General features: G+C 38.1%; 1 protein-coding gene across 2 annotated transcripts in view; it reads right to left on the bottom strand.

Moving 5' to 3' along the window:
• The window catches only part of LOC139946584 (ubiquitin carboxyl-terminal hydrolase 24-like), a 66,166-nt gene that overhangs the window by 8,356 nt on the left and 36,846 nt on the right, over window positions 1–20,964 (bottom strand). For both annotated transcript variants that reach the window (XM_071944278.1, XM_071944279.1), the window contains 21 exons: window positions 20,353–20,544; window positions 19,477–19,591; window positions 18,631–18,775; window positions 17,863–17,982; window positions 17,168–17,383; window positions 16,667–16,749; window positions 16,004–16,142; window positions 15,260–15,379; window positions 14,809–15,029; window positions 14,274–14,419; window positions 13,666–13,828; window positions 12,906–13,134; window positions 11,883–11,986; window positions 10,906–11,019; window positions 9,467–9,692; window positions 8,040–8,132; window positions 6,791–6,902; window positions 5,614–5,735; window positions 4,752–4,865; window positions 2,899–3,037; window positions 2,201–2,355 (listed from right to left, as the gene is read on the bottom strand). In XM_071944278.1, coding sequence (XP_071800379.1) covers window positions 2,201–2,355; window positions 2,899–3,037; window positions 4,752–4,865; window positions 5,614–5,735; window positions 6,791–6,902; window positions 8,040–8,132; window positions 9,467–9,692; window positions 10,906–11,019; window positions 11,883–11,986; window positions 12,906–13,134; window positions 13,666–13,828; window positions 14,274–14,419; window positions 14,809–15,029; window positions 15,260–15,379; window positions 16,004–16,142; window positions 16,667–16,749; window positions 17,168–17,383; window positions 17,863–17,982; window positions 18,631–18,775; window positions 19,477–19,591; window positions 20,353–20,544 — 3,068 coding nt within the window. The remainder of the gene's footprint in view (window positions 1–2,200; window positions 2,356–2,898; window positions 3,038–4,751; window positions 4,866–5,613; window positions 5,736–6,790; window positions 6,903–8,039; window positions 8,133–9,466; window positions 9,693–10,905; window positions 11,020–11,882; window positions 11,987–12,905; window positions 13,135–13,665; window positions 13,829–14,273; window positions 14,420–14,808; window positions 15,030–15,259; window positions 15,380–16,003; window positions 16,143–16,666; window positions 16,750–17,167; window positions 17,384–17,862; window positions 17,983–18,630; window positions 18,776–19,476; window positions 19,592–20,352; window positions 20,545–20,964) is intronic.

The following is a 20,964-nucleotide window of genomic DNA, read 5'->3' as shown; positions in this document are numbered from 1 at the left end:
CCGACTCACAAAGCGGTATGGATTTGGAGGCCTGGTTCACAAGTGGTTTTCTTCATATCTCTCGGAGCGTTCTCATGTTGTGAAAATTGGGGACCAACATTCCTATTCTGTCGAAGACAACTGTGGAATTCCGCAAGGCTCTATTATGGGACCTCTCCTCTACACATTGTATACTGCCGCTATATATGATATCATCAAAGCTCATGGACTTCATTCCATGATATATGCAGATGACATTCAGGTGTACTTAACATTCTCACCAGGTGACAGAGAGATTGCCACACGTCGTATAAACAGGTGCATTGACGACATTACTTCTTGGTCGACCAGAAACAAGTTACTTGTCAATGCATCCAAGACTGAAATTGTACATTTTATATCTAAGTTTGCTCCACCTCCTTTGGAGGCTCTTGTTATCACTGTTGATGGAGTTGACATTCCTGCAGTTAGTAAGGCACGCAACTTGGGTGTAATCATGGATAAGCACCTCACAATGTCTGATCACATCACTAAAACCTGTCGGTTGGCATTCATAGCCATTCGGAAAATTGGACAGATCCGGCAATATCTAAATAGTAGATCTATTAATATACTTGTTCATGCTTTGATAATGTCACATGTTGATAATTGTAATTCATTGTTGTATGGCCTTCCGAAAAAGGAATTAAACCGTGTACAGAGAATTCAAAACACAGCAGCAAGGTTAATAGTGGGTGCTCGTTCAAGAGATTCCATCACTCCTCTTCTAAAGAAACTTCATTGGTTGCCCGTAGAAAAACGTGTTGTTTTTAAGATTCTTATGATGTGTTTTAAAGCCCAGAATAATCTTGCTCCATCTTATATGTCAGATCTAATTCATAAGCATAATCCAGTTCGTACACTTCGATCATCGTCACAACACCTCCTTGCAGTACACCCTGTTAATATGCATATCTATGGAGACCGTTCCTTTGTGGCTTCGGCTCCAACTCTGTGGAATTCTCTGCCCTTGACGATCAGGAAAACATCTTCCCTTGGTGATTTCAAGAGTGCCTTAAAGACGCACCTTTTCTTACAATAGTTTACGTTCTTGTATTGTTGTATCGTTATGCTTGTAGTGGTATTATTTGTTATATATATATATATTTATGTTGTTGTTGATTTATAGTGTACTTCTTTGTAAAGCGCTTAGAGAATTAAGTGTTAATTATTAGGCGCTATATAAATCGAAAGTTATTATTATTATAAAACATTTAAAGGGAAGGTACGTGTTTGGTAATTGTCAAAGACCAGTCTTCTCACTTGGTGTATCCCATCATAACCATAAAATAGCAAGCCTGTGAATATTTGGGCTTAATTGGTCATCGAAGTTGCGAGAAAATGATGAAAGAAAAAACACCCTTGTTGGACGAATTTGTGTGCTTTCAGATAAGAATACATGTAAAAGACTTCTAGCTAGAAGTCTTTTATTATTTTGAGAAAGTACCTCTTTCTCAAAAACTACGTTACTTCAGAAGGAGTCGTTTCCCACAATTGTTTATACTATCAACAGCTCTCCAATGCTCGTTACCAAGTCAGTTTTTAAGTTATTATTTGTTATGAGTAATTACCAAATGTGTACCTTCCATTTAAAGACACTGGACACTAGTGGTAATTGTCAAAGACCATTCTTCTCACTTGGTGTATCTCAACATATGCATACAATAACAAACCTGTGAAAATTTGAGCTTGAGTGGTCATCGGAGATGCGAGATAACTATGAAAGAACAAAACACCCTTGTCACACGAAGTTGTGTGCTTTCAGATGCTTGATTTCGAGACCTCAAATTCTAAACTTGAGGTCTTGAAATCAAATTCGTGGAAAATTACGTCACTTCTCGAAAACTACGTCACTTCAGCGGGAGCCGTTTCTCACAATGTTTTATACTATCAACCTCTCCCCATTACTCGTTACCAAGTGAGGTTTTATGCTGATAATTATTTTGAGTAATTACCAATAGTGTCCACTGCCTTTAAGACCATTACCATAGAAAAGATACAAAAGATCAATGGAAACATGCCAGAATCAACAACAAATATTCTCAAGGACAAAAGGCCTTAAATACCAACACATTTGTATAAACAAGTCTTGAACAAAGAGCAAGACCAGGGCCACAGAGGTCACGACCTTTGTGGCCTTCGTGGAATTCCAGGCGTGGGTCTCCCATTGATTTGACCATACCTTCTTCTTGAGCCAGTTGACCGCCCACTGCCAGCGTCCCGAGATGGTCATCAGATATTCCTTGGCCATTGGTGACTTGTTGGATAAATGGACCAGGAACTTAATGCATTGATACGATCGCCGACTGTCGGTGGACGTGCAGTTTCGAATAATCTCTGTGTAAAATTCATTAAAAAAAGGTGTTTGTACGAAATATCATCATTTATTAGAAGATATCCACTGTGGGAATGCTCAAACATCCAAAACAAAAAAAGCACTTAATAACAGTTTGGATTATAAGATAATTTTTTTTATAGTAATATTAGGGTTTTATTAATTAATATTCTTTATCCCCGATGCAAATTTAACATCTATTAAGTATTAGGGTTGACAACCATGCCAGAAACGCCGTGGCAAACCCCTAGTATTAATGTGAATATCGCGATAAAACATATGCTGATTTTTGCTAAAAGAAGAAACACATCTTGTTTAATTCTTGTTTCTTCCGAATTACAACTAAATGTATAGCACAGGAATGTGATAGGCTATTTTATATAGTTTTTATCCTCATTTTTTAAATGAACTTGTTGTTGTTGATGGTTTTTTTTTTTTTTTTTTGGGGGGGGGGGGTTAGGGGGGGGGTTAAAAAGTGAATTTCAGGTTTAAAACAGAGAAATCACATCCCTGATAACAACATACGTGTAGAACCCTAAACTTACCCAGCAGTCCGTTGTTGTTGTTGCCCTCGACGGCGAGTTTGAGTCTCTTGCCTTGCAGGGGGTCTTCCATCATCAATAACTCAAGTAGTAGGATGAAGATATGCTTCAACTCAATGGTGGGCGCTGAAGACACCTGATCCTGTGTGAACCAATCAGAAACAAAGGATTAGATTCAAGGTATTGTTCGGCCAATCAAAAATACCACCAATTAACAAGATCATAGTACAAAAAGCTTACTCTAAAAAAAAACTATGAAAATGCAATAAAAATAAAACAAAAGGTTACAGCGAAAAACACTATATATACCTCCATTAAAAACACTGGATCCTAGCTCACATAAATACAACAAAAATGCATTAAAAATTAAATTAAAGTTTAAAGAGAAAAACACTACACATTCATTAAAAACACTAGATCGTAGCTCATAAAAACTACAAAAATGCAATAAAAATTTAATTAAAGTTTAAAGAGAAAAACACTACACATTCGTTAAAAACACTAGATCCTAGCTCACATAAAAACAACAAGAAATGCAATAAAGATAAAAGAACAACAGGTTAATAAAAAAAAAACATTCTACTTTCGTTAAAAACACCAATTCCTAGCTCGCATTAAAACTACAAAAATGCAAAAAAAATATATATATTAATGTACATAAATTGACAGAGAAAAACATTACACATTCATTAGAAACACTGGATCCTAGCTCACATACAAACTACAAAAATGCAATAATTTTTTTTTTTTTTAAGTTCATTAGAAATACTGGATCCTAGTTCACACCCAAACTACAAAAATGAACTTAAGATAAAAAAGAACCAAAGGTTCCACAGAAACACACAATCCTTAAAAATACTGGATCCTAGTTCACACCCAAACTACAAAAATGAACTTAAGATAAAAAAGAACCAAAGGTTCCACAGAAACACACAATCCTTAAAAATACTGGATCCTAGCTCACACCAAAACTACAGTAATACAATCAAGAAAAAAAGAATAAAAGGTTCCACAGAAACACACATTCATTAAAAACACTGGATCCCAGCTATGAACTTACATGAACACTACAAAAGATGCAAATAAAATATGAAGAAAAAAAAGTTTTTCAGTGATACAGGATGGTCATAAGGAAGTGTGGGTTCAGCAGTACAGAACTAAAACACAATCAAGAGTAAACACATCAAACATACATTCAATAATTAATGCTAGAACAACAGTTGAAGCACACAACAATGTCAACAACATATTAACCAAAATAATGCAAGGATGACACAAGCTTCTTAACAATCACATCACAGGGTTTAAAAACTTCATTTCAATGCTATATCAGTTCAGAACATTAGTTAAAGCACAAAACAAAGCAATATGTATACAGCATAAAATAAGGCAATAACAGATTAACCAATTTAAAGGAACACGTTGCCTTGGAGTGGTCAAGTTGGTCTTTGAAAAGCGTTTGTAACCGTTTGCTATAAAATGCATATGGTTAGGATGATGATTTAAAAGTAAAATACAACGATCCACACAAATTTGCCTTGAAATTGCGTGGTTTTCCTTTAACTTTGCGGACTAACACGGTCGACCATTATGGGAGTCAAACATTTGACTCCCATAAATGGCAGACCGTGTTAGTCGACGAGGTAAAAGGAAAACCACACGATTTTGAGTGACTGTTACTGAATCACGATTTCTTGATTTGTGCAATTCAAAATCATAGGCGTTAAACCAATGTTTGTATGAGAGAGTTTTGCTGTTGCCAGCTTGGTGTTTATATCCCTTTGTGGGAGTTTGCCGAGTTCCCTTGATGGGAAGATCATCTAAACAAACAAACAAACAAACAAAGATAAACTTACATGGATCATTAACATGACCGATAAGGTGAAGTTATCATTGCAGTAGCAGCAGTGTAGTAGCATATCTAACAAGGCAGTCGTTACGTTAGGTACCTCTCTAAACATCAGAATCACCTGCAGAAAAGAACAGTTACTGTCAAGTGGCAGTTTAGGTGATACGTATGCGATTATATACGCACTGTGTCTTTACATACATTATGAAATGGTAGATCATAGCAGACAGTATCCATGTGTGACATCAGCCGTCGATTTCACAAAACTCTTCCTAACTTAAGACTAATCTTCGGACTTAGGACGAGTCCCAACCCTGCACTGTAGCATGCAGACCTTAAGATTAATCCTAAGTTAGGACGAGTTACTCGTCCTAACTCGAGATAAGACGAGTCCCAACTCTTTGTGAAATCGAAGGCAGTGAAAGAAGTCTATCAATAACAATAATGGACATTCTTAAAGTGCCAATATCCACTTACGTTGTATTTCCTATACAAGACATAATATATTGTTCTTGGAAAAAAAGTAGGAACAATTTATTGAGTACAAGGGCTGACCTACATGTGGAGTAGACTTTAGTAGACTCTCTCAGGCTCCGGAATCAAACATTTTCAAATTTTTCCAATGGCAAAAAATCGGAAATCAGACTAAAAGAGGAAGAATATTATGCCTGAGATTCTGTATGCACTAACTTTGTCGTTCATTGTGCATGAACATTATACAGGATTGACATTTGGTTCTTAAAAAATAAAGGGAAATTGTATTGAGCTGACCTACATGTACACATGAGGCCTTCATACTTAGGTGAATAAAAAAAAAGATGAAAAATCAAAACATGGATATAAGAACTGAATAGATCTACATAACACACCTCTCTGATGTACTTGACACCCCTCGGTCCACACAGGATTTGTTCCATATCGATAGGCATCGGCAGTGGTTTATCAGTTGGGATGATTAGCGTCCTTTGTCTTGATGGATAGTCACCTTGCTCTGAATTTACATCAATAAACAAAAAAGAGAGATTAATCTACCACTTGAACAGTTTAATCAAGCGAGGTTTGCGGTGACACCATGTGCATTAATTTTTTTGAGTAAGTGTGGTTTAGAGAAGAACTGGTGGATTGACAACTCGGCGTTTCAATCAGTTTGCTGTGATTGTCTTCAGAGTATACTGATCGAAACCCTGTGTTGTCAAACCACCAGTTCTGTACTCAAAAGGGATTTATGCGCATGGCATCCTCACCAACTTACACAGTCAGCATTATTAATTTTGGTTTTTACCCATACACCGATGTGTGTTAGCACTGTATACTCAGTACTTTCCCAAGCCCTGTGAAAAAATATCACAGGCATGTTACTCGGGTGGGATTCGAACCCACGACCCTTGCAATTCTAGAGCAGTGTCTTACCAACTAGACTACCGAGGTTGCCCGGTAGCTAGAGGCAGCAATGTTGTAGAACAAATGTTTCACTTTACAAGATTACGGACCGTGTTAGTTCACAAGGTAAAAGGAAAACTATACAATATTTGTGTGCATCATTATATTCAACTTTTAAAACATCTTTCCAACCATACAAAACGCTTTTAAAGCCCAAAATGCAATGTGTCCCTATAAGGTTTTGTGTGTACATCAGCGACAAGCTTAGCGTGATACAGCATTTTTACACTTTCAAACTCGCAATTCGTGTAAATAATAATTTGGAGATTTTTTTCAACAATTTTAAACTAACATGAAAACAACACACTGCACTCGAAACAGTATAGTCAATGCAAGATTCAGGGATGTGATAGGCTGTTGAAAAAAAACCTGAACTGTCGGCGCAAAGCGTGAAAGCTTGGGAGCAAGAAGTCTGCTTACATACATTTATCTTCAGTTTTAAAAACCCATATCTGCAATATGGGGCATTTCATACAGTTTTTATCTTCATGTTTTTATGGCCTTGATTTTTTTTTGGGGGGGGGGGCAAAAAAAAAGATTCCCGGTTTAAAATGAAGAAATCACTTCCCTGAAGATTAAGTTTTTAACACAGATTTCTGAACTTACCGACTGTTCTTAGTTTTGAAGCGTCACAGTACAGTATCATGACTGCTAGCATTGTATGAAGGAATCCAAACTCTCTGGTCTGTAGCGACGTCCACCGTCTGGTTTGCATGTCCTGAAAGAAGTTGGAAAGTCATTGACAAGTCAGTCTTGGAGGTAGGAAACACAAGGAAACACAAGGAAAGTCAAGAAAAAATAAACATTGAGTTTTTCATGTCGTCAATGTGGCATTGTGGTATCTTTCCTCGCCTTCCACCTCTATATGACCCTGGTTGAATTCTGCCGGGAACACTTTGTGGATTGGGTTTTTAGTCCATGAGTTTTCCAGTATGAAAAACCTTCTTTTAAAGATATGTGTGCAGGGTTCTTTTACAAGTTTCCCTGTAGAGGCCATTTTCTCCAAAACAGTCAACTCAAAACACCCTCTCCTGTGCGACCTGTAGAGGGGTACTGTGTTCTGAATCATCTGAAGTTGTACATCATTGAGCTTTATTTCCCAAACCAGGGTTGAATTTGGGGAAATAATCCTTTGCCAAGACGATCAGAGCATACTGATTGAAACATCGAGTTGAAACCAACAGTTCTTTTCAGAACCACCCCAACTCATTTAGAGACAGTCATTACATGGTGTTACCTCAAACCTTTCCATATTGCCAATATTGCCGTAGTGATTTCTACTGTTACACCACATTTTCCTTGCCAATTGAGATCGATCCCCATTTTAAGATGAATCTTAACTTTATTTGAAATTGGCCCCTGATGTATTTAAAGGTTTCAAGGGACTGAACAGGGGTAATGTAATGTATTATTGGCTTTGTAGGACATCAAGTATTAAGGTTAAAGGAAGAATTAAAGGGAAAATGATTGGCATCCTACCTTTTATGAAAGGAGCGAGGAAGTGTGGTCTTTTCTGGTTAATCCATTTTTTTCTACCAAATTTGCTGCCATGCCCTTATTTGGATTTTAATTGATTGTCTATAGATTTTATATATATTTATATTTGATATGGTATTAGATGTGCTATTTTTTCAAATTTTCATGTCGTTTTTGTCCTTGTGCCCTTTCGTGCCTTTGTTATTTTTATTATCTGGATCGCCTTTAGATAGTGATTCTTTTCGCTTTTTGGTTATCCGCAGGCTTGTTCTCTGTGTGGTCTTATTTTTTATTGCCTATTCTTTGTATGTACTGTTTGCCTGGAAATAAATAAACAAATAAAACAACATAAAAAACATAAAAAATGTCTGGAACTCACCTCTTCACTCTGAGGATCCTCCTTACCTAAGAGGAATGTTATAAGATGACGAAATGCTGACTTATTAAATAGATGCTGGCAGCACATGATATCCTGAGAAAAAACAAGACAAAGGTCATCGTTATGATCAATGAGGTCACATGCTTACTACCATCTGAATATTCATTAGTTCAGTGCAGGTTGATTCAGAGAGGTCATTTCACCTACACTTATGAGGAAATTTCCACAAAGGCCTAAAGGAACACATTGCCTTGGATCGGACGAGTTGGTCAAAACAAAAGCGTTTGTAACCGTTTTTTATAAAATGCATATGGTTGGAAAGATGTTTTAAAAGTAGAATACAATGATCCACACAAGTTTGCCTCGAAATTGCGTGGTTTTCCTTCTACTGTGCGAACTAACATGGTCGGCCATTTATGGGAGTCAAAATTTTGACCCCCATAAATGGCCGACGTGTTAGTCGACGAGGTAAAAGGAAAACCACGCAATTTCGAGGCATGTTTGTGTGGATCATTGTATTCTACTTTTACAAAATCTTTCTACCCGTATGCATTTTATAAAAAACGGTTACAAACGCTTTTCAAAGACCAACTCGACCGATCCAAGGCAACGTGTTCCTTTAATGACGTCACACTTTGAGGCTTGTTTATAACACGAGATGCCTGCCTGACAAGATGTTGCCAAATGCACCTTTGACCTCGCAGTAATTTCACCTAGAGATTTGCATTCAGTTCACACATATACATAGTGAATAAAACAACACTACATGATGTACAAAACATTATGCACCAGACGCTCGAGCCGATGATCGAAAGAAAGTGCAAGGAGACAGACACTACATTACCTCGCACAAATCATAACACAGATATGGAAAGATTACGTCACAGCACGTTTATCCAACCAAATCATTGTATCAGATGAAATCATTGGGCGCTTGGGGAACCAGTGCCTGTCTTTAACCTTGCGGATAGAGACAGGGGACCAGGCTAGAACAAGAGGAACGATTAGGACAAGAGAACAGAATCTGGGTTTTACTTAGCCCCATAAACTGGTCCAATCCACTCCATATCCTTGGCCCCAGCACCATTAGTATAAATTTCTTAAAAACGTTCTGCAACGATCTGCATTATGAAACTTACAGATAGATAGCCCTACACCTGGATTTGTTAAAAAAAAACATCACACATTTTTGGGAAAAAAATCAAATGATTTTTGAGTGTGAACTTTCTCTATGATCTTGACAACTTGCCTATCTTTGAAGCATGCACACGTTCTCATTATTAGTCGGGTTTCTTCAATTGTAGCAATTGTTGATAAGTGGTTAAGGGAACTCAACAAAAACAAAACGAAAAAAATTGATGTCAATGGTGCTGGGGCCAAGGACACAGAGTGGACTGGACCAACTTATGGGGCTAGGTTTTACTCACCGCATCCAAGTAAGCACTAAGGAGCAGGAAGTACTGCTGACACGTCTTGCAGTGGTCTGGTACCTCCCTATCTAGCAGCGAGAGTAGATACTCAATGATGGAGTTCAGTTGAGGGGAATCTGTGGAGCGGGTATAGGAGATGAAATGCTCCACGATGTACTGCATGATGCGACAGAAAGCCATGCGAACCTCTGGCAATAGCATCGGACATTCTAAAAGGAATTGTCTGGAATAAAGAGAACGGGGTAGAAAGACAAGTTATTTATAAGTTAATCTTTTAAGATTCTTTGGTTTTTCATTTTGGGTCAAAAGAGTTTTTAAAGGGTCTATGTATTTTTTGTAGGACAAAAAACACAATGTCTTCATATTTACACTAAACTTACACAGTTTGAAGATAATGATAGTAGAAAGCTTCCCTGAAAATATTACTTGCTGAGGTGCTGTAGTTTTTGAGAAATGAGTAAAACAATGTCATGAAAATAATTTTCGACTCAGTGATCATGAGACAAAATTTATTTTAGCATGTAAAAACAAATTTTCATGACATTGTTTTACTCATTTGCTCAAAAACTACAGCACCTCAGCAACTAATATTTTAAGGTACACTTTCTACTATCATTATCTTTAAACGGTGGAAGTCTAATGTAAATCTGTGGACATTGTGTTATGTGTTACAAAAAGTACCCAATTCCTTTAATTGGTCATTCATAAATACCTCAGACAGTTTCGCTATTCCTATTGGTGGAGAGCGCGTCACGTGGGTGTGTATAAACCTTTGTTTATGACTAGTAAAAAGTGTTGAAACATGGGCGTGACATGCGAGTTTGCACCTGATCTTATAAGACAGTTTCTTCATTCCTATTGGTCGAGAGCAACGGCTGAAACAGTTGTGCCACATCACGCGATACATGCGACGCGCACAGCATTCCCTTTTAAGGAGTTGTTTACCCGAGGGTTGCGAAGGGCTTTACCATTTCATAGCTGGAGGGGTGTTGTGTTGAAAGAAATCATTAAAGAATTAAAATTGTTGCATTTATTTTACTTTTTAACCAAAAAGTGTTGATGTTTTGACCGAAAGGGTATTTATGAATGGGAATCAAAGTGTGTTAAATCGGTCTTCAACTAGTGGTTTAAACCTGCCAAGACCTGGTTCTTGATAATTTACCTCGACTTCGTCTCATTAAAATTATCAAGAACCAGGCCTCGTTGGGATTAAACCACTAGTTGAAAACCTCTTCACCACACATTGATTCCCTTATTATACACTGAAAGTAATCATCAGGACTCGAATATCATCCTTGCAGGGGCACAGCAATTTGCCTCTGGTTTAGGGGCACTTCTGTGCAAAGGGCACCACAGCAAAAGCACAGGGCACCACGACAATTGCCGTGGCAAAAAAACACTTTCCCAGGTAATACCAAATAGAAGAAGAAACTCACTTGATGTACGCCTGGCCTTGTGGACTAGCCATGAAGTTGAGAGCCCAGTAACAAACCTCTTTGCTGTTAGCAACAAGTATCTCGATACAAGAGCACCACTCTGATATGTCACACCTAAGAGAAACAAATACTATTGTTAGTATTATTGCTATTATTACATGGAATTACATGGAGATAACAGGTGTGAGTTGGTAATCACAAAAAGGATGTATTATTCTGGCCTCTTTCTCTGATGAAGCTTTGACCGTACGTTGCTGGCGGGAACGGGTTCTCTGTAAAAAATAAGTTAATGATTTGGGGTTGAACAAAGACAAATTGACTAGAGCGGTGTTTGAACCATGGCACTCTACCAACTGAGCCATCTAGCCCAATGTTGGCAGTCTCCATATTTGTTAATATCTTTGGCCGGGGTGCCAGTCAGAAGCCATGCAATTGTTAACTGCTGTGTAGCCAGGGCTCACACCCAAGTTCACAATACAACATGAGAAGCGGCAGCTAGGCGGTCACCTTAAATGGTTTGTGTTCTTTTTGTAGGACAGTGTATATTTTGTAGGACAAAAACCACAATGTCCACAGATTTACATTAAACTTACACAGTTTGAAGAAAATGAGGGTATAAAGCTTCCCTGAAAATATCACTTGCTGAGGTGCTGTAGTTTTTGAGAAATTAGTAAAATAATGTCGTGAAAATAATTTTCGTCTCAGTGATCATGAGACGAAAATTATTTTAGCATGTAAAAAGGTATTTTCATGACATTGTTTTACTCATTTCTCAAAAACTATAGCACCTCAGCAACTAATATTTAAAGGTATGCTTTCTACTATCATTATCTTCAAACAATGTAAGTTGAATGTAAATCTGTGGACATTGTGTTTTGTGTTACAAAAAGTACCCAAGTCCTTTAAGGGAATGGGGCTTTTTTTATTTGATCAAAAATAAATAAAATTACAGAAATTTAAATTGTAGCACTACTCACCTTAACTTCTTCTTGGTTCTGAAGTATGTGTTGAATAGGAACTGGAAGGCTAGCTGGAGGCTGGTGACTGCTAAGGAGTCATATTGATTGCTCAATGTAAGAGACTACAGGGAAGAAATCATGTCAAGTTGGGATCAAGATGTCTATCCAGATATTGCATTATCATCAAAAGATATATCATCAGGTCAATGCAATAACATTGTACCTCCTAAAATGTGACCCGCTTTGTGAAAATGAGTCACATGTAGGCAATATCAGGAATTGAGTTATAGGCATGGCTAGAAAGAATACATCAGCAGCAGTAATTTGGTATGTGTCTAAGCTTTGGGGTGTATCGCGTTGCTGAGTTACTCCCGTTTGAAATTAGCCACTACACCATTTTTTTTTTTTTACGAATTACAAGTAAAATGATATTTTAAACTGCCATTGTGTGCAAAAGGATACAAATTAGACATAAGTATGATCACAAAATTGTTGTATTCATAGCTTTATTGCCTAAAAGTAAGTGTTCTAAAGGTTAACCATGCAACTAAAGATCTTTAAAAGAAAAAAATTTTTTTTTGTTTTTTTTTACATTTACCACATTAAACTGTCCATAACTTAATATTGCACTGGGCGACATGTGACTCATTTTCACAGAGTGGGTCACAAATAGTAATTACGAGCAAGTTTGAGATTGGCAAAATGTTGTATCTTGCTCAAAGTGCATGGTCACACAAAACAAATACACGCAGAGATACGTTTTCATGAACAGACAATTTTCTTGATAGATACAATGTAAAGCACAATCAAGATACAAAGTTTTTGGACTTAAGAAACTATAGCGTGATGTCTGCGCTAACACTTTGTATCTCCTATGCTGGGAACAGCTTATAGAGTGAGGGAAACAGGAGAGGTTCAGGTCATTAACTATTTTTTGTAGAAGTTCATTCTTAGGGCAAAAACCAAAGGTTTCACCTCACTCACTGGTGCCCCTAAATCACTAGCAGGGGAAAACCTACTGAAGTCTAGTATCCATCTTACCATATTGCACGTAGCAAGGGCGTATAGAAAGGTGAAGTAGTCGGGGTCGTAGATGGCCCGATTGCGAAGAAACTGTAGATTGTTGTCTCGTATAACTCTCTGGATCCCGGGGGGCATACGGTCTACAAACATCCCCCGGTGTTCGCCCTTGCGCACAAGGGCTGTGAGCTCACTTAGCCGATCCCCGTCATGGTGGGGAGAGAGTTCAGGTGAGCTGACTGGCTCCATGCTGCAAACAAAATACAAAGTTAATGTGAATATGATATTTATGGTGGTGCTGAAGGGGTATCATACACTTTGCAAGTATTACTGGTGTCAAAACTATTATCAAAATAGCTTTGGTAATATTGCCGGCATCGCAACTATCTTTGGAAATATTTGCAACATTGCATTATTTGCAAAAATATTAACAATAATTTTGTAACCAATTCAATTGCTTGATATTGAAAATAGAGCCATTTTAATTGGTCCTGCCAAAATGTTATCTGAAATTTGCCACTACATAGTCTGAAAGTTGGGCTGAAGAAATCAACCTGTTCCCGATTTAATAAAGAACTAAAATTCATCTTAAAGGGAACCATTTAATGGTTGTAATCCTAAATAAATATAGATATATACAGTATTAAGAACCTGTAAAAAGTTCATTCAAAAGGTGGTCTCTGGGCCACTACTAGGGTTACGGGAAACCTAATGCATCACTGGATTAGGATACTTTGGGTTTGCAGCGATTACTGTCAAAGTCTTGTCATAAATTACTCACACGTGGATTTCGCCTTCGCTGTCCTGTTTCAGTAACGTGACTCTGTTGGTACCGGTTGGTACTTTGCTCATTGGTCCCAGTGGGGTATTGGCTCCTTCCAGTCGTTCATAGAAGAGCATGTAGCCATTCCAGTAACGAAGCCTGGTCTCAGATGAGTAGGAACCTAGGAAAGAAAGACATGAATAAAGAAAACTCTCTGGGAATCCATTTTTAAACTTAAAAGTTTTCCCAAAGAAACGATTTCAGAAACACGCCTGTGAAAATTTGGGCTCAATTGGTCATCGACGTTGCGAGAAAAATGATGAAAGAAAAAAACACCCTTGTTGGACGAGTTTGTGTGCTTTCAGATAGGAATAAAAGACTTTCTAGCTAGAATCTTTACGTATTTTATTTTCGCGAATGGGCAGCCATGTACGGAAGCGTTGATGCCGAATTAAAAAAAATCTTGGCAATGTGTGTTCTCTTAAAATTAAAATCGTTCTGTAGTCACGCAACACATCAAATATGTCTGCGCTCAGGGTGGCTTCAAAACGCGGAGCAAGTTAGCGCTCTAGTTAATATATAGCTTTAGCTTGGCCCTTACATTCAAAAGTGAAAGTACTACTTACTGCCACTTGGCTCGTAGATCTTTGGTTTGTAGTTGCCGCCAAAACACTCAGCTTCAACAGCAGCCTCCGACATGTCAAAATCCTCGACTACCACGTCGTTGAACTTGAACCATTTCCCCTTGGTGTTGTTGGTCATTGTTGTGCCCCTAGTCATTCAAATCAATTAAATAGAACACTTATTTCCATACAACTCCATATGATATGTCAGCAAAATGAGTCGTTTTTGACTCGGGTAATTTTTTTTTTATAAATTTCAAAAGAGCATAATTTTTGCTTTAATACTATTGAAACCCCATGTTGTAGAAACACAGTACAAGAGAAGCGAGTTGTTTTTTGGCAATACATCGGCAACATTTATTTCAGTGCTAAATTGTACACCTCAGCAAGAAATATTTTAAGTGAAGCTTTCTTCCATAAACCGTGTAAGTTTAGTGTAAATCTGTGGACGTTTGTGTTTTGTGTGGTACGAAAAGTATGCGAAATGGGCCTGCTATGTGGTAGTGTTGATAACCCACCTCCCTATTCCCTTACTTACCATCTGTCTTTGATGAAGGAGTAGTAATGCCCAGCATTGGCTTGACCACTATGGACAATCACTCCAACCAACTGGTACCAATCCTCAGATGAGTTCTGAGTGAGTAACTTCTCCTTGTGAGTCTCGGGGCTGGCATCAGGTTGAGACTCGACTGGTTGCTGACTCTCTCGCCTCGCTGTGCCTCGAACCGTGTATGGCTCCATGTCAAGTAACCATGGAAACTGAATGAAGATAGTGGATTGAGAATCTGAATGGGAGTCTGAGTTATACAGTAGGCAAAACATCCTCTTGGAAACAACACATCAGTTATTTATTTATTTATTTTTTACCCTGGGGAAACCTCCCAGTGAAACACTGTTAGTCAGAGGTGCCCAGCAATTACAAACACAATTTTAAAATTGCAACTTTTTGCAAAGAAGAAGTGTCGGTTTTGGGTAAAACTAAATTATACCTTGAAGTAGTCATCAAACTTGAGCGCTCGTCCTGCCTCCCAATCGTAGTCGAACCTCTTGAGCTGAATGACTAGCACTGGAGGTAACGTCTTGATACACGTTCTCTTGATTGTATTCCGCTACAAGCAAATCATACAAAATAAGCAAAATTTAAGATGTGTTTTGGGCCCCTTTCATAAAAGTGATCAAAGGCGCAAAAAGCCCAGCTCATACTTCCTACAATTGCGAATGCGATATGAATGATGACGTCATAAATTGGCAACAAATAATTCGCATCAGTTGCCCTGTGTTCAACTCCTGCAAAACATTCACTGCAAAAAAAGCCCTGTGATGTCAACGTTTGTATCGCATTCGCAAGAAGTATGAACCGGGCTTAACATGTTTTAAATAGAATGGAGGAAAAAGATAAAGAAAACAAAACTGGTCACTGGGCCAGTTCCCCAAACCACAACGTAGGGATGCATCTGTCCCGCCCACAGGGAACTGAAAGTTTCTTATTACATACAGGCCTAAAAAATTGAAAAAGACAGAAATTTAACAAACCCAATAAAAAACACCCAAGTGTGGCATTAAAAAGATGGGTTTTTATCTCAAACAAGCGAACAAACAAACACCCCAACAAACAAACCACCAGATGACTAATGAACCAAATAGACAAACTGAAAACAGAAGTACTTACTCAGTTTTAAAATTGAGCCTATTTGCAGAAATTACTTAGAAAATGTTGGCGGATGAAAACTTACCTTCTCGTTGCATTTTTCACAGAAGTAAGCATTGTCTCCGTCTAGCATCTCCCCTCGTACAAACTGATCCAGAGAGGACTCAAGACTGTGACTCTTGACCGTCAGGTTGAGGGCAAAGAACTCTTCCTCTCTCTCATACCTAGCATAAGGTTATAGGTCAAATGTCACAAGGTCATAGGTTAACCGATTGACGAACTGTTCAAATGCATATACTGTCTCAAATAGGTTTGGTGGTGATGCAGAAACAAACCATGGCCAAAGATGGTAAGCACCAATATTTTCATTGTTAAGCAATAATTACTGATATGTGATTTGGTAAAGTATCAATATATATTTGGTGTGCGGTAGTCTCCTGACGATGACTAGAGCAAGCTAGTCGGAACATTGAGACCAATTAAGAACTCACTCCGCAATAGTGAAGTTAATAACGATCCACTAAAAGCTCAAGAAGTAGTCCCGGTCGATTTTCTACCTTCAGCCCAGGTACAGTAGTAGTTAAAAAGCAGGACAGTTCTTTTCAGAACTGAGAAGTCTCCCAAATTCCAAAAATCTACTCCGGGGTAGTAGAACATAAAGCAAGATGGTTCTCTAATGAACATAATCTACCTGGCAGGTAGATTTTCATTGGACAAAATTGATTGAGTGTAAGTCAGCGGTATTTACCTGTGTGGACAGTCCTCACAAATCTTCTGGTCCAAGAAGAAACCTTGGAACTTGGGCTTAAAAACTTCTTTCCGTTTATTTTTCTGGAAAAAAAAAGAAGAAAAAACTTACACAGTTCAATACCAAGTCCTTTGTATAATGTCCTAAAGCTGGTAGATAAGCAAACAAATAATCCAATCTAGAATAAGTTTCACAAGACCGCCAAGTAAATTGGGTCCATATGTTTGTTATTTGAGAGGTTTCGTAAGCGTGCGGATACAGATACAGATACGGATATGATAACAGTAGCCGTTCACGTCAGCCACGTGTTGGATTTTGTTTCGCAACAAATAGGTATATGTGTAATTTGAGGGAGCCCGCATTCATCATGAGTGTTTTTCCGACAAGCATGACCGATAGAGACCCTGTGTTTTATACACTGCATTTTCTCATCCTTTCTCATTCATGTAGTATCAGGCCAGCACTAACGGCTACTAAAATATCTCAGAAACAGACACTCACTTTGAGGTACTCATCGAGTTGATCGGTGAGATTTGTGAAGAACTCAAAGGCATCTTGCTGCTCTCTGATGTTCACTGGCTGCCCCCACAGCTTGAAGACCTTCCAGAATTTCTCTGGTTCGTAGTACTGTAGTCTGCTCTCCATTAGGTGGCCGAAGACAGACTGCATCTGGTAGAAGACGGTGTCTTCGTCTGTTTCCAAGTCCTTCAGAAGGCCCTGAAATATGAATAAATCAAATTAATAAGTGCAAATTATATTACTTTGATGAGGCCCTGGAGTATGAATAAAATGAATACAAAATTCTGGTGGAAGAAAAAGTCTTCATCAGTCTCAAGACCCTGGAATATGAATAAATTGGAATACCACCAGTGCATCTGCTTTACTTAATGAGGCCCACAAGTATGAATAATTTGAGAAACCAAATTCTGATAAAAGAAACTACATATTTTTTTTTTTTTTTCCAAATCCTTGAAGAGGCAGGGGACCCAAATATTTTATTTCCATGGTGTAACTGCAAACCTGAAAAAAACATCCTTTCTTTGTATCTGTATTTCTGGCCCTGTGGTATTTCTGGTTTCCCTGCAGTGTAGTGAGTCTATCAGTTGTCTATACCAAGGAAAAACCAGCTGAGGAATTTCAGTAGATTTAGGAAAGTTTGATACCCTCCAAAATCACGTCAAAGTTTCATTTCTTACCTCTCTTATACCCGGTGTCATATAAAGCTGCTGTATAACTGAGTTCATGTAACATGTTGCACCACCATTCTTCAGTCCTACATACTTGCTGGGTGACCTGCCATCCACTGGTGGAAGGTACTAAGTGGAAACAAAAAGTGCCAAATTGAAGTAAACAGTCTGAATTTTGTCATAAGAAATGCCTTTGAAATGTTCTCTTTAGATCCACTAAGAATCCCAAACTCTGCTTAAAGTTTTTGTTTTAATTCTCACCTGTCATATTGAACTCAAAATTGAAATCGGTTTCAAGGACCAGTATCACAATCTAAATAAGTTATGCAATCTTACAAACACCTACTTGTACATAACTGTTTCTAATTTAAAACAGGGTTTTACTTGACACGAAAGCAAATGCAAAGCATTTATATCGGAACAATTAGATGGGCATTTTTGTGGCTGTAACCAATAACTGTTTTGGTCATTTGCCAGTAATTAACCAATAGTCACTCAAGTGAAACATGAGCCTGGCTCAGTGAAACATGAGCCTGGCTCAGTGAAACATGAGCCTGGCTCAGTGAAACATGAGCCTGGCTCAGTGAAACATGAGCCTGGCTCAGTGAAACATGAGCTCAGTGAAACATGAGCTCAGTGAAACATGAGCCTGGCTCACTGGGGTTAACCTACTCCAGAAGACGAGCAGAGTTCACTTTGAAAAGTCGAGACTTATTTATAGTTTATTCTTATCCTTTACACCATGCAAAGCTTCAAACATAACTTGGGATAACTTACGTCCCACTCTTTCATGATAGTAAGGTCAGGCTGATGATGCATATTCATGAGCTCAGTTCCGACTTGTTGTAGATTCTCTGTACACAACTCACACAAGGTCACCAAGAGGTCAAAGGCCGCAATGCGACTCTCTCTTCCAGAGATTCTACAATCAAATTAAAGTAACATACATGTGTGAAAAACAAAATTGTAACAATGCGAACTCTACTGCTATGGATACTCTCACTCTCTTTGAACCAAGATGCAGTACAGCATTGGCAATGTTGGCAGACGACTGCTTTTATATGCTCAGTTTTATTTTTGGAATCACAAAATATTTGTAACAGTGTATGCTTATTCGTTGTTTCTGTTAATAACATCTGTTAAGTTTCTGTTATAGGAATTGCAATCTTTTCGTTAACCATTCTAAAAGGGAATTTCAATTTTCTTAATTTAATCTAGATCCAGTTTTCCTTGCAATAACCCAATACTGTCGGTGCACTCTCTTGACCAACTTGCTCTTTCCGCAAGTCCACGGTACAACAACCAATGGGGTTTCCACATAATACCAGCTGTACTAACAGAAGAAAACCCATGTACCCAATGCTAGCCTAGAAGGTATGGTCATGATATGACCATATGGTACTTTGTGGCAGTCTGTTGGTCCACAAAATAATACAATAATAATAATAATAATAAATATATTTTCTTTTTGCATATCGGCCGAAATTTGATTGTATCGGCTAGCAATTCGCCCGAATAGCCCATTACGCTTTCTTGTGCATGGTGAGAACCCTGGATCTTTTTGAGAGAAAAACACAGTTCAAGCAAAACCTGTGCAATTGTAAACCAAAATGTTGGACCTACTTGGGATTGTACTCAGCCTGAGGGTTGAGTTTATCTGGATTGCTGGAGCTCTCTAGGATCAGCTTAGAGGCTGGGAACAGGTAGTCATTCAGCAAGGTGTCAATCAACTGTTTCCCTGGTAACAAAACAACAAATATCAGATATCAAACAGGAAGTTGGTGAAAGAGGTTCAGTAATAATCATGAAAAGATATAACAAACTTTTTAGGATAAAGAATGTTATTTGGTTTGACCCAAACACCGACGTGTTAAATTAATGTTTACTGAGAACTTTCCCAAGTCCTGTGAAAACAAATTCCACAGACATGTTACTTGGGTGGGTATCCCACCCACGACCTCCACCACTCAAATAAGGTAAATTAACGATGGGTTACTATCCGCTGGTTGTCCCGGACTAATTCTGAAAAGGTCTCTGCTCACTGAGGTCCCTTTGAACTACCTCTTAATCTCTTTTAAAGACACTGGACACTATAAATATTCACTCAAAATAATTGTTAGGATAAAAACTTACTTGGTAACGAGCAATGGAGAGCTGTTGATAGTATAAAACATTGTGAGAAACAGCTCCCTCTGAAGTTGCGTAGTTTTTGAGAAAGAGGTAATTTCTCACTCAAATGTTTAATGACTTCAGGCCCAAACCCTTAATAATGTATCTGAAAGCGCACAAATTTTTACAACAAAGGTGTTTTTTCCGAAAACCAATTAAACCCAAATTATTTTTTTTTAAATTGTAGTTTATTTTTTGCATAATGTTGGGATACACCAAGTAGAAATACTGGTCTTTGACAATTACCAAAGGTGTCAATCTCTGACTGACAATAATTATGCAGCAACTTCTCTTAATCTCTGACTGTAAAAATGCACAAACTTCTCTCACCTATCTGTCTCTTGTCGACACCTTCACAAGTGAGCAACGTCTTGGCCAGTTGTAGATGCCCAGCGATGATGATGTTGTCCGTCTGTGAGAGGCTGGATTCCTCAACGTCACACGGCTCAAAGTTATTCAGCCAGTCGATCTCGTCTTGTATCATAGACATGGGGTTGATATTGACGAAGCGCTGGTCCTCAACTAGGTGAGAGAGAGGGCAACAAATTAAAAATATAACATTAATTAAATTTTTGTAAGCCTATTTTAAAATATTAGTTGCCGAGGTGTTGAGTAAAACAATGTCATGACAATACCTTTTTACATGCTAAAACAATTTTCGCCTCATGATCAACGAGAGGAAAATTATTTTCATGACATTGTTTTACTCATTTCTCAAAAACTACATGTACATCACCTTAGCAAGTAATATTTTCAGGGAAACTTTCCACTCTCATTACCGTCAAACTGTGTTAGTTTAATGTAAATCTGTGGGCATTGTGTTTTTTGTCCTACAAAAAGTACATAGACCCTTTAGGGGCATCAAACACAGAGGCATTTTACACTATTTTAACCAGAGGTCAGAGACTTGTAATTTCGTCCCATTTTCATGACGAATCTATC

The sequence above is a fragment of the Asterias amurensis genome, chromosome 13 (genome assembly GCF_032118995.1).
Source record: "Asterias amurensis chromosome 13, ASM3211899v1".
In the NCBI taxonomy this organism is placed as follows: domain Eukaryota; kingdom Metazoa; phylum Echinodermata; class Asteroidea; order Forcipulatida; family Asteriidae; genus Asterias; species Asterias amurensis.
Note: the sequence above shows the minus strand (reverse complement) of the source record. Positions and strands in the feature narration are given on the sequence as shown.